Below are 13,877 nucleotides of genomic sequence, written 5' to 3' on the forward strand. Positions count from 1 at the left end.
CTGATTTTGCAACCTTACCACAAAAATGTTGATAGACCATGGAGTGAACCACACTAGTAGTGATTATCTGAACTTTTCATCTTAACATTTTTTATTAAAATAATAATCTTCAGTTGAATCTTGTGAAGAAGATAAATTCATAGCAGCTGCCAAAACTAAAGGTAGATATTATACTGCACAACCCTTAAGCTTGCCAAAAGGTTATGTGTGTCATTTAACTACATTAAGAACCAACGGAGCAGAACAGATATAGATACAGAAAATTCTTTTTTAATTCACTATTTTGTATTTATAATGCACATCACCTCAGTTAAGCAAAGGTCTCAGAACAACTGGTTTGACTCTCAAGTTAAATTTTCAGTCAGTGCCTATACTCTTCCTTTTATATGTATTATCTGCTTCAAAACCAGCATCCAAACTTACCAAATGATATAATAATAAATGGTACAATAATAAGGCCATTGCTCAATCCATACATAATTTGATACCAACACTGATTCTATTATGCTTCCACAAAATGTGTCAACTGATTCTAGTGGCACTGATTCTAACTAACCAAGCATTCGATTTTTCAAATGTTAGGTATTATACAAAAAAAAATCAAGATAATCAGAACCAGGCACAATTAAGAATCATTTAGGAAAATAAGGAGTGGTTATATCTTATCTTACCTAACAGGACCAAAGAACCACTTTCATATTTTGGTACCAAATGTGAAATCCTGGCAAATATCACCTGATTCCTTTCAGTGATTTTATAAGTTACTGTGTCTTCATACATGTATTATATAATCTAAACCTCACAATCCTATAATGGGATACCATTACGTCTCAATTTATAAAAAACGAAGAAAAAAAAAAAAAAAAACATACTCAAACATTCATTTGCCCAAAGTTAAATCTCAGGGCTATTAATTCCAAGTCCAGTGCCCTTTGCATCAGAAGATAAAGGAAACAAATACATGTATCACTGTGACCATGAAATTTCAAATCACTATCAGCAATTAGAAAACCTTGGGAAAAATTATTTTGAATATGTTGAAATTTATATACATCCTTCAAGAGTGAAAGACACCCAACAAAAGTCAGCCACAGAAATGTTTCTTCTTTCCCCTCAAAATGTCCAAAAATGACAATTACCTAGCTTCCTCCTTCCCCTTAAACCAGCTGCTTTGTGACCATCCCCAAGGCACCCTTCATTCTCAACTGGCCCTAAGTGGATTCAGGACTGAAAGACAAGGAAATAAATGAAAAGGAAATAATAATAACCTCAAATCATTTTTTAACACCTACACAGATAACGAGACTTCCCTGGTGGCTCAGATGGTAAAGCCTCTGCCTACAATGCAGGAGATCTGGGTTCGATCCCTGGGTTGGGAAGATCCCCTGGAGAAGGAAATGGCAACCCATTCCAGTATTCTTGCCTGAAAAATTCCATGGACAAAGGAGCCTGGTAGGCTACAGTCCATGGGGTCGCAAAGAGTCGGACACAACAGACCGACTTCACTTTATACTGGTAACACTAGATCCCAAGCACCAATCTTCACAGGGAGCAGTTAAGTTCCAGCCTCTGTCCATTCATCTCACTCCTTCCTAACTTCATTTGATATGATAAAAAGCCCTAGAGAACTTAAACGTCCCTTTTAATAGAGATTAAATTTATCCTGTATTTTATGAAAGAGATTCCTTTCCTATCTCCGCGTTTAACTTTGTCTTATATCACAGGATTCTCTGAATAAGGACGGGGAAGGTAAAGAAGAAAAGAAAGATAAGACAAAATTTTTAGACTCTAATTTAACAATGAAATCTTAAAAAAAAAGAAAAAAAAAAAACACAGAGAAGGGTAGGGCATTCAAAGTAGCCATGGTAGAGTTTCAGAAGCAGAGTTTTTTGTTTTTTGTTTTTAAATGAGACCATGAAGGCTAGGAGAAAAAGAGGACACCGTGATTAACACAACAAGTGATAGGCATGAAAAGATAAGCAAGGGAGTCAAGTTCTGGTGTTTCATCCATCGCAATCGCCTAAAAAAGTAGACTGATCAAGAAAACAAATATGGCCAAAGACTGTCACTATTGATTCCTCCCAGTATGAAATCACCCCAATACACTCTCAATTTCCTCTTGGATCTCTTTTTATTCACACCCTCCCAAGATTCCACTACTCAGCGTAGCAGTTCTAACCACGAAAGGCTTACAGTTAGAGAAAAATTTCAATTAGGCTTGTGAGTTATAAGTGGAACAGTTAAGAGAATTGTCTCATAGCAAACATCACCAGGGTTCACAGGATCTGGCGTTAGATTCAAGGTGGATCTAGGGACTTCGGTGCATTTACATGGAATACAGATCTTCACTAAAGCTCTGCTATTAATCTGACTAATGTTTCTTTTTCTGCGTCTCAAGGATATCTCAGCTTGCAATATACAACTGACCCTTGAACAACACAGGTTTGAATTCTGTGGGTCCACTTACACACAGATTTTTTTCAATTATAAATACTACAGTAAAATATAATCTCCATTTGGTTGAATGCACAGATGTGGAGGGACTGTGGACATGAAGTGCTGACTTAAGTTAAAGTGGATTTTAGACTGGGCAGAGGGTGGGCATCCCAACTCTTGTGCTGTTCAAGGTCAACCGTATAGCCCTTCGAGCATCAGCACTAAATCAAGAACGTCAATATTTTTTTTAAAGTGTGTGGGTTTTTTTTTAATTTCAAATTCCTGAGATAGAAAATATGATTGATGCAACATAAATAACTGTTTCATGCCAACAACAGCAAGATGCAACTGCTATATTTTAGTCATTAATTCAGAAAAGCAACCATCACAGGCCAATGAGCTAGGAAAGATAGCAAGTTCCCCCATTAGAAAAACATGGAGGCATATGCAGGAGGGGCTACAAAAGAATGGACGGGGAGATACCATACTTAATACGTTTCATTAAACAATGAAAGAAAGTGAAGTCCTGTCCCACTTTTTGTGACCCCATGAACTATACAGTCCATGGACTTCTCCAGGCCAAAATACTAGAGTGGGTAGCCTTTCCCTTCTCCAGGGGATCTTCCCAACCCAGGGACTGCACCCAGGTCTCCTGCATTGCAGGCTGATTCTTTACCAGCTGAGCCAAAAGGGAAGCCCAAGAATGCTAGAGTAGGTAGCCTATCCCTTCTCCTGCGGATCTTCCCAACCCAGGAATCAAACCCGGGTCTCCTGCATCACAGATGAACTCTATACCAGCTGAGCCACCAAAGAAGCCCTGATACTGTCATTCCCATCATTGGGAGAAAGAAACACCCAGCCACGTGGAAAATGTGCTCCTTATATTCCCATCTGGAGTTTTCAAAGTAACTTTTGAAAAAATATTGCTTCAGGGGCTTCCACGGTGGTCCAGTGGTTGAGAATCTGCCTTCCAATGCAGGGAACGCAGGTTTGATCTCTGGTCAGAGAACTAAAACCCCACATGCTGCAGGGCAACTGCTAGTGGGGATGGCTGCACAACACTGTACATGTACTGAAGTGCACACTCTAAATGGGGACTTTTATAAAGTATGCATTTCACGTCAATTTTTTTTTTAGAAAAAGAATACAGAACTTATGACTTCCCAGGTGGTGCAGTAGTAAAGAATCTGCCTGCCAATGCAGGAGACGCAAGAGATGCATGTTCGATCCCTAGGTCGGGAAGATGCCCAGGGGGAGGAAATGGCAACCCACTCCAGTATTGTTGCCTGAAAAACTCCACAGAGGAGTCCAGTGGGCTACAGTCCATGGAATCACAAAGAGTCAGACACAACTGAGTGCACGCACATGCACACACACACATAGAACTTACACTTCTGGCCATGAGGCAGTAACTGGGATGGATCCTACAGAAGGGAGGCATACTATTACAAAATTCTTGCACTGTATATGAAGTGACATAACATTATTTGAAGGCAGACTATAAAAAATTTAAAATGAGTATTATAAACCCTAGGGCAAATACTTCGCCCCCCCAACACACACACATACACACACACACCCCCATACAAGTATTACTAATAAGTCAACTGTAGAAACAAAAGAGAAGTCTTAAAAATACACAATTAATCCAAAAGAAGGCAAGGAAAGAAGGGGGAAAAAAGAGAGAAAAGGAATAGAAGGACAGAAAGGACAAACAGAAAACAAAGAGCAAGCAAGATGTATACATAAAACCAAGCATATAATTACGTTAAAATACAAAAAGTCTAAGCAAGCCAATTAAAAGACAAATTGTCATAGTAAGTAAAAAAGGCTCAACCATATGCTATCTGCAAGAACCCTACTCTGAAACGGACACAGAAGTAGTGAAGGACAAAAACACATACCATCTAAACATGTAAGAAAATAAAGTTGGAGAGGCTATGTCAACAGACTAAATGGATTTCAGACCAACAAATATTACCAGTAATAAGCAAGGACATTTCTAAACGATAAGGGGACCAACTACCAACTCTAAATGTGTGTGCCTACTACTTAAGTTTCAAAATACATGAAACAAAAGTTGACAGAATTGCAAGGAAACATAGTAAAACCCACAATTACACCTGGCATGGTTAAAGATTTTAACAACCCTTTTAGTAACTGATAGAACAAGTATACAGAAAATCAGTATGGGTATACAGAGCTTAACACATCAACAAACTTGACACTGATAGAATATACCAGTCTACACACAGCAGGATACTCATTTTTTTCAAATGCATATGCAACATCAACCAAGATAAATCCTATGGTGGACAATGAAAGAAGTCAATAAATTTAAAAGGATTAAATTCAAATAAATCCTATTCTCTGAACAAAGCTACATTGTATTAGGAGTCAATAACAGAATGATATCCAGAGAATTCCCATTTAGAAATTAAAATACTTCTAAGTAACCCATTCTTCCAATCACAATGGAAAGGACAAAAAAAGTATATGGAACTGAATGAAAATTAGTGCAGGATTAGTAAGGAAAACTATTAGAATTAAATTTTTCTTAGAAAAAAATAATGTAACCTTCCATATTCACGGTTAGAAAAAGAAGATAAAACTCAAAATAGAATTAAAAAAACAAAAGTCAAATATCAGAGAAAAAGAGTTATTTGAAAAGATTAATAAAACTGACAATCCTCTGGATAAACTGTTTAAAGCAAAAAAAAAGAGAGAGAGAAAACACAAATTATCAGGAATGAAAGAAAGAAAGGACATCCTTCCAAATCCTACAAACACTTAAAGCATAAAGAAGTACTAATATTTAGGAACCTTATGCCAACAAATTCAATAGCTTGGGTGAAATGGAGAAATCCATTAGCAGACAAATTACCAAAACTCACTTGCTCACTTAAGAAATAAAAAACCTGAACAGTCCTTTATCAATTAAAGAAACTGGTTGTAAATAAAAACCTTACCACAAAAACTATGGCTTCACTGATGAATTCTACCAGACACTTAAGAAGAAATATACCAATTTCATACACTCTTTCAGAAAATCGATTACATTTCTCATCCCCTTTTAGAAATCCAGCATTACTCTAGGTGATGGGCTGGACTGTGTCCTCTCCCAAATCCATACATTGAAATCCTGACCCTCAGTACCTCAGAAGACTGTATTTGGAGACTGGACATTAAAGAGGTAATTATGGTAAAGTAAGGTCATATAAGTAGGACCTAAACCTAAAATGACTGGTGTTCTTACATGAGATTAGGATACAGACAACACACAGACCAAAGCACAACTATGTGAAGACTCAACAAGAGGTGGCCGTCACCAAGTCAAGGAGGGAAGAACCCAACTCTGACAACACCTTGATCTTGAACTTCTAGCCTCTGAAACTGTGAGAAAATAACTTTCTGCTTTTTAAGCTACCCAGTCTGTAATTATGTTTCAACAGCCCTAGAAACTAATAACCCTGATACCAAAACTTATATATAAATACATAAGGTAAATAAAGTAAATATATATGTGCATTATATGAAAACAATAGATCAATGCCACTCATAAATAAAAATGAAAAATATAGCTTTAAAAAATTAGTGTATGAAAGTTGCTCAGTCATGTCCAACTCTTTGCGAGGCCATGGACTGCCAGGTTCCTCTGTCCATGGAGCTCTCCAGGCTAGAACACTGGAGTGGGTAGACGCTCCCTTCTCCAGGGAATATTCCCCACCCAGGGATCAAACTTAGGTCTCCCACATTGCAAGTGGATTCTTTACTGTCTGAGCTACCAGGGAAGCCAAAGAATACAGCAGTGGGCAGCCTAACCTTTCTCCAGCAGATCCTCCCAACCCAGGAATCAAACCAGGGTCTCGTGCATTGTGGGCAGATTCTTCACCCTCTGAGCCACCAGGGAAGAACCCAAAATAAGGCAGAAAATTCAAAAGGAAAGAAGTAAAACTATACTGATTTTCAGATGACATGATTGTCATCTCAGAAAATCATATGGTTCTACCAAAAACTGTTACAAGTAAAAAGTGAACTTAGGAATTTAAAGAACAAAGTCAATATACAAAAACAATTTATATTTCTACATATTAGCAACATTAGGAAACTGAAATTAACACAACAGCATCAAAAACATGAACCACTTAAGAGTAAGTTTAACAAAAGATGTGCAAGATCCAAACATGGAGAACTATAAAACTCTGCTAAGAGAAGTTCAAGACCTAAATAACTGGAGAAACACATTATGTTTATGGCTCAAAGATTCAACACTGTTAAGATGTCAAATCTCCCCAAATTGAGTCATAGATTCAAAGTAACCCAAATTAAAATCCTAGAAATCTTTTTTTTTTTAAGAATTGGTAAGCTAAAATATATGTGGAAATGCAAACATCCTAAATAGCTAAAAACAGAGGAACAAAACTACACTATCTGATTTCAAGATTTACAACAATGATACAGAAATTAAAACTGTGGTATAGGCATAAGTAAAAACACTTAGATCAATGGAACAGACTAAAGATTTCAGAAATAAACTTAAACATATTAATTTTTGAGAAATATTCCAAGAAAATCTAATGAAAAAAGATGGTCTTTTCAACAAATGGGTGCTTCAATAACTGGATATCTACACTGGAGGAGAAAAATCTTCAAATTTTACCACAAACAGAATATAAAAACTAACATGAAATGATTGTACCTAAGTACAAAAAAGCTATAAAGTTTCTAGAGTATACAAGAAGATTTAGACAACAATTTCGATAGAACACAAAAGTCACAGATGATAAAAGAAAAAGGTCCAATAAACTGAACTTAAATTTTAAACTTTTGAACTTCAAAAGACTGCTCGGAAAACTAAAAACTAAACAAGAGACTAGGAGAAACCATCAGAATATATAGACTGACAAAAGACTTGCAGCCATAAGCCTTACAACTTAACACAAACATGAGAAATATATGCGAGAGATTAGAAGTCACATTTTATAAAAGATAGGCAAGTGGAAATAAGCACATGGAAGTATGCTTAACACAATCAGTCATTAAGAAAATGCAAACGATGACAATAAGATACTACTAAACACACCACTAGAATGACTGAAACTTGAAAGACTGAAAGCAAGCGTTGGCAAGAATGTGGAACTGAAACTCAAACATTGCTGGTAGAAATGCAAAATGATAGTCACTTTAGAAAACCATTCTGCAGTTTCTTATCATGTTAAACATACAGTTGGTCACAACCCAAGAATACACCCCTATATACTTACCCAAGAGACGTGAAGATGGGTCTACATTCAGAAACCTGAATGTTTACAACAGCTTTCTTTACAATCCCTGAAAACTTCAGAAACAAACAAACTCGGTATCTTTTAACTGATGACTATATAAAGAAGTCATGTTATATCCATGGAATGGAATACTACTCAGAAATTAAAAGAAGAAAATTAGTGAAACATTCACCATTATTGAGGGCTTCCCCAGTAACTCAGCTGGTAAAAGAATCTGCCTGCAATGCAGGAGACCCAGGTCGATCCCTGCATCGGTAAGACCCCCTGGAGAAGGACATGGCAACAACCCACTCCAGCATTCCTGCCTGTAGAATCCCCATGGACAGAGGAGCCTGGCGGGCTACAGTCCATGGGGTGGCAGAGTCACACACAGCACAGCACTCACCATTACCGAATTTCAAAAACATTCCTCCAAGTGAAAGAAGTCAGGCACAAAAGACTACATACTGAGTGACTCCATTTATATAAAATCCTAGAAAAGGCAAAACCATGTTGAAGGAAAACAGACTGCCAGGTTATCAGAGGTGACAGGAGACTGCGTGCAAAGCTGTGGCACAGTAAACTTATGAGCGTGATGGAAATGTTCTGTACCTTAACTGGGGTGGTAACATAGACGTATTCATTTGTCAGGCTCGCTGAACTTCACACTTAAACCTGGGGACTTCTAATGTATGCAAATTATATCTTAATAAGGCTGATTGTAAACAAAATCACTGGTCTCTGAAAGGCAAGGTAATATAGTGGTTAAGAACTTGAGTTTTGAGCCAAAACGTCTGGATATAAACACTGATACTACCCTTATTAACTATGTGAATTGAGACAAGTTATATAACCTCTCTGACCTTCACTTTCTCATCTATAAAATGGGAATTAGGGACTTCCTGGTGGGACAGTGGGTGAGAATCCGCCTGCCATGCAGGAGACGTGGGTTCCGTTTCTGGTCTGAAGATTCTACGTGCGGTGGAGAAACTAAAACCCACGCACTACAACTACTGCAGCCTGTGCACCAAGAGCCTATGCTCCAAAACAAGCGAACTGCAATTGGTTAATTTTTTTCAGTGGGAATTATCCGCATCAAATAGTTGTTGTAAAGATTAAGTCATGTCAAACCCTTAGAATAGTGCCTGGCAAATAAATAATAGTTTATATTGGAACCCATATTATTATTATCTGGGCTTCCCTGATAGCTCAGTTGGTAAAGAATCCACCTTCAATGCAGGAGACCCCAGTTTGACTCCTGGGTCAGGAAGTTCCCTTGGAGAAGGGATAGGCTACCCACTTCAGTATTCTTGGGCTTCCTTTCCCTGGTAAAGAATCTGCCTGCAATGTGGGAGTTGGAAAGATCCCCTGGAGAAGGAAACAGCTACCCACTCCGGTATTCTGGCCTGGAGAATTCCACGGACTGTATAGTTCATGGAGTGGCAAAGAGTGGGACACAGCTGAGCGACTTTCACATTATTATTATGTATACCAAACCAACGGTTAGTACTTTTTAGTGAACTTGGCATTTATGAACTTTGAGTTTCAAGCATCTACATGAGCCTCCAACACAGTTATCTGTAATTTTCACTAAACCCACTTTGCTTCATTATCTCTGAGCCCAAAACCCATCCTTAAACTAAACTGAGTTCTCATAGTCAGTAAGACATGGGCAACAGGTCTCATCTTTAGAGCTAAATATGGTTAATAGGTAGTGGCTGCCTAGACTGCTATGTTGAGGACTGTGAGACAACATCTGAATTTCAAAAGAGTACTTAACATCTGCCATGACACTAAGAGAAGCAGTGATGCCAGGATGTGATATTATAATTATGTGATTAAAAGTTTTTCTTCACATAAATCGTGAGCTCCTTCAGGACAGTCTGTTATTAACAGTTTGACACAAGAGGCTGTCTATCACATTTATTAAATGGTCGATGGACTTCACATACATTCTACCTACATTTGATCGGGCAGAGTAAATTTTCCCATAAGGGCTTACTATAGACTTAAAAATACCTATTCCTGCTACAACTTAAAGAATATCTGGGACTTAAAGAAGTAGAAAAGATCATTTCGGGGAGCTGGAAAGGCTAACACTGAGACAGTCATAATGTGACAGTGTAAAAGAAAGATATTGTCTTTCAAACACAGGACAGACTCATACTTTAACAGACCATGTAAGACAATTTTGAAAAGTAAGGCAACAAAGACTTCCTTTGATGTCAGAGGCTTATCCAACTTCAAGCTATATATACCACTCTCTACTGTACTACAGACTCTTCATCTATAAAAGTCAGAATTTACAACTTGTTGGTACTTTCAATCCTTTGAAAGAAATACTAGAGTCAAAACTACAAATCCCTAAAATGTCCATCAATTCTCCAATAAGATATAAACTTACTTTCAAATATAAGTAAGGAGAGACCAATAGGTGATGCTGACAATTCAGCATCTGACTTTAAATCAACTGTTCTCAAACAGGGTGAAAGAACAAGCCATTATCACCAAGGGAGCTTTTGCAAACTACACTGCCCGCTCCAGCCTCCAATTCTGTTAAGTCCTCTTAGGATGTGGGCAGACAGACAGGCAAGGGGAGGGAGAAAGAATAAAAACATGTGTCTCCTGGGCTTCCCTGGTGGTCCAGTGGTTAAGACTCTGAGCTTCCACTGCAGAGGCCTCAGACTGGATTCCTAGTCAGAGAAACTCTGCATGCCACAGGGTGTGGTCAAAAAAAAAAAAGTTATCTCCTGTGATTGTGAAACAGCTGTTTTCCTCCAATCCACCACATTTAAAAACCATGAGGCTAAATGCATATATTTGATCTTATAGATCTGAAATTTTTAAATTCCATAAAAGAAAGCACTAAATTGAGAATCAGGAGATGTGAGTTGTAATTCTGTTCCTGAACAGTCCAATCTGAAACAGTTACTTAACTTCTCTCTACCTCTATGAGAATACAATTATATTAGTATTACATTAAAATTGGAAGTTTTATACAACTTAACAGAGTTGCTCTAGGATAAAATGAAACATGAAGCATAAACATCTTTAAAATGTGAATGAGGAATTATTATCATTATTCAAACTTAAGCCTCATTAAGATGTAAAAGCTTAGAGTAGTTTGGACTGGTTCACAGTTTAACCTTGCAGCACACAAGACCAACCACCCAGGGCCAATTAGAAATGAAAAGGATTCCTTGGGCTTTGCCTAGTCCTTTATCTTCCTACCCTAAACACTTGGCCAAATCAAATCTAGCTTGAGAATCAGGAAAACTGATTCCCATTAATGAATTCTTCTGAAACGTCAACCTCACCAACAAGAGACCAAGAACTATGACATTCTTAGAAAGTGAAATATTCAGAATTTTTAACTAAAGACTCTCACTGGACACTTCCACTTAGAATATAAAAGAAAACAAACAAGCAAAAAAATCTAAGCAACATAGTAAAGATTCAGAGACTGGATTTCAATTTTTTTTTTTAAAGTCAGGTGACAGACTAACAAAAATTTTAATAATTTTACCCCCAAATAATAAAAATTAGCACCAGTGGCTTATACTCCCCTATCCCTCTCCAATTCTCTATAAAATGGCTTACAGTAAGTATAATAAGTAATAAGTAAGTATAATAAATACATACAGTGCCTGGCAGACAGTGAGTGTCAAATAAATGTCTGTTGGATGAATGATTAATTCCCTTCTTTCACCCTGTATCTTAGTGCACCTACATGGATGCTAACACATTTGTTTCCTTTAGTCTACTCATAAGTGAAATGGAAATGGTGGCTAAAAAGACAAATTCTGAAAATCCACACTTTGTTTCATTAGTTTCTACTTTTATCACATGGCATTCCCTACCAGGTACAAACGCAGACCTAACATAAGCTGCTTAAGTTATTTATAAAAAAAAAACTACAATTCTAGTCCAGCTTCAATGAAAAATGAATCAATTCTCAATCCAGAATAATTTATGACAAAAGCGAAAATATAAAGCCATTTTCACTGCAAGAACTAGAAACTGTAAGTCTAATCAATAACTCTTATACTCCCAACTTCTAGCCCTATTATATTTAATGACAACTTGCCATCTGCAACCCTGAAGTGAATCTCCCCTCTAATGATAGTGCAAGCCAATTTCCCGTATCACTAATACACTAAGTCTATCAACAATTTCCTCCAGAAGAAAAGCACAAGATTTTACCAGTTCTCACTCAGCTAACAGCAATTCCTTTCTCCTAATCTTACCATTTGAATTGGACAAAACCCAGTGAAAACTGAAAACACTCTCAAGCAGGACAATCAACTCCATCTTTCCCTTAATATAAATAAGCCCCCTATGCCAAATATCATAACTGAGTACTACTGTATACTATCCATGATGACAACACGTCTAATTCCAAGCGTTTCTCAAATCATAAGTTCTAAAAAACTCTGATGCGTTAGCACAAGTGCCAAGTGCAGTGCAATTACATCTGACCCACGGATGGTATTTAAAAATGCGCCCCCCCCACCCCCGCTTTCAAGACATTCAACTGAGAAGTGCAATTTTTTGTGAACAGACTTTATTGACTACAGGAGCCTCACCAGCAGATTTAAATGACCTAGCCTTTGAAACAGGAGGCAATATTTACACGTACACACGACGGATATTTACAGCAAATACTACCTCTCCTTAAAACAGCTATACCCATGTTTACAGTACCATCTACCACACTTTCAATAAACAAACTGTGACCAACAACTCCCTCCCTCAGCATACTAGGAAGCTTAATTCTCTCCCTTTACAAGTTTAATTCACCTCCACGAGCAATCCGGACTGACAGGGTACCTAATTGACCAGATGGCCAGAAAATTCAATGCCCAACCTCCGTGCCCACCTTTCTCCTTTTATGCACAGCCACTTATTTGACCTTCCATCTCTCCCTCTTATTTATTATTGCCTAAACTCCCTTCACGTCTCCCCCCAACACTACCCTCTCTAGTACCCTCACCCTGAGTCGGGATGCCAACATTTCCCCCATCCCACTCCACCAGCCCCTGCAAACGCTCGAATCCCTCTGCGGACACAGACCGCCCCACGGACCGCCGTCACCCCGGACCCCAGCAGCCCCAACAGCAGAAACTCCTAACGCAGAGATGGGGGGGGTGTCGAAGGCTGCTCGTCCAACCCACCAGACGAAGTCGTTGCTTTTGTCCTCGTAGGAGTTGATGAGCCCGTTGCACAGGGGGGCGAGCAGAGGTCGCTTCCTGCTGCCGCTGCTTAGGCTGGAGCTGCTCCCTCCTACGCCGGCGCTGGGCCTGGCCGCGCAGCTGAGCCGGGACAGGCCCGCGGACACCGCCCCGCCGCCGCTCCCGCCGCCGCTGCCGGACACCGCGGCCGCCACCAGCACAGGCCGCGCCGGGCCCCCGAGACCGCCGGAGCCCGCGGCCTGGGCCGCCCCGCCGGACCCCAGCGCCGCCGCCGAAGCCGCTACGGAAGGCGGCGACGGAGAAGAGGATAAAGACGAGGAGGCGGAAGTCACCGAGGAGGCCGCGGAGGAGCCGGGGCTGGTGCCGGCGGAGCCCGATCCGGCTTGGCGGCTCCCAGACATCGTGACTCCCTCCCCTCCGGCTGGGAGCTCGGAGGAGAGGGACCGCGATCGCGACCCGCCGCCGCCGCCGCCTCCCTCCCCTCCGCCTTCAGTGCATCCTGAGGACGCGCGCCGCGTCGGGAGGTGGGGCTGAGGAACAATAAAGTTGATTTTTGTAAAGGCAAAACCACACAGCAGCGTCCGACGGGAGGGGGCGGAGGGAACTATTAAAGCAGAGCAGGAACCACTGCCGCTCTCGGGACCGCCGCCGCCGCGATCGCCGTCGCAGCCAACCCGAGCGCGCCGTGGGCCGGCCGTGCGCGCGCGCGAGCGGCGGAAGGGGCGGGAGCGGCGGGGGATACAACTTCAGACGCGGCCGGGGCGGCGCTCAGACGCGTCGAGCGCGCCTTGGGCGACGGCGGCGGCCTAGCAGCGACCGCCGCCTTAGTGGGGATCCGGTTTTCTTTCTTAACGTGCCCGAGGGTAGGGCCGTCTGAGGGAACGAAAGGGCAACGGAGAGAGAAATGGATGGTCGCAGTGGCGGAGGCCTCGGGGCAGGGGGACGGGGCGGGGGGAAAAGTGCTCCGAAAACAACTGCGCACGCG

The 13,877-nt window shown here is 40.4% G+C and overlaps 1 protein-coding gene across 4 annotated transcripts in view; it reads right to left on the reverse strand.

Moving 5' to 3' along the window:
- COP1 (COP1 E3 ubiquitin ligase) overlaps positions 1 to 13,537 on the reverse strand; it is a 226,255-nt gene extending 212,718 nt beyond the window's left edge. For 2 of the 4 annotated variants that reach the window (XM_065936106.1, XM_065936107.1), the window contains exon 1: positions 12,875 to 13,537. In XM_065936106.1, the coding sequence (XP_065792178.1) occupies positions 12,875 to 13,293 (419 nt within the window). In that variant the 5' untranslated portion in view covers positions 13,294 to 13,537. The remainder of the gene's footprint in view (positions 1 to 12,874) is intronic. The other 2 variants (XM_065936105.1, XM_065936104.1) reach the window with 2 other exon arrangements.
- Between the last annotated feature and the right edge of the window lie 340 nt (positions 13,538 to 13,877).

The sequence above is a fragment of the Muntiacus reevesi genome, chromosome 5, assembly GCF_963930625.1.
Source record: "Muntiacus reevesi chromosome 5, mMunRee1.1, whole genome shotgun sequence".
NCBI lineage: Eukaryota > Metazoa > Chordata > Mammalia > Artiodactyla > Cervidae > Muntiacus > Muntiacus reevesi.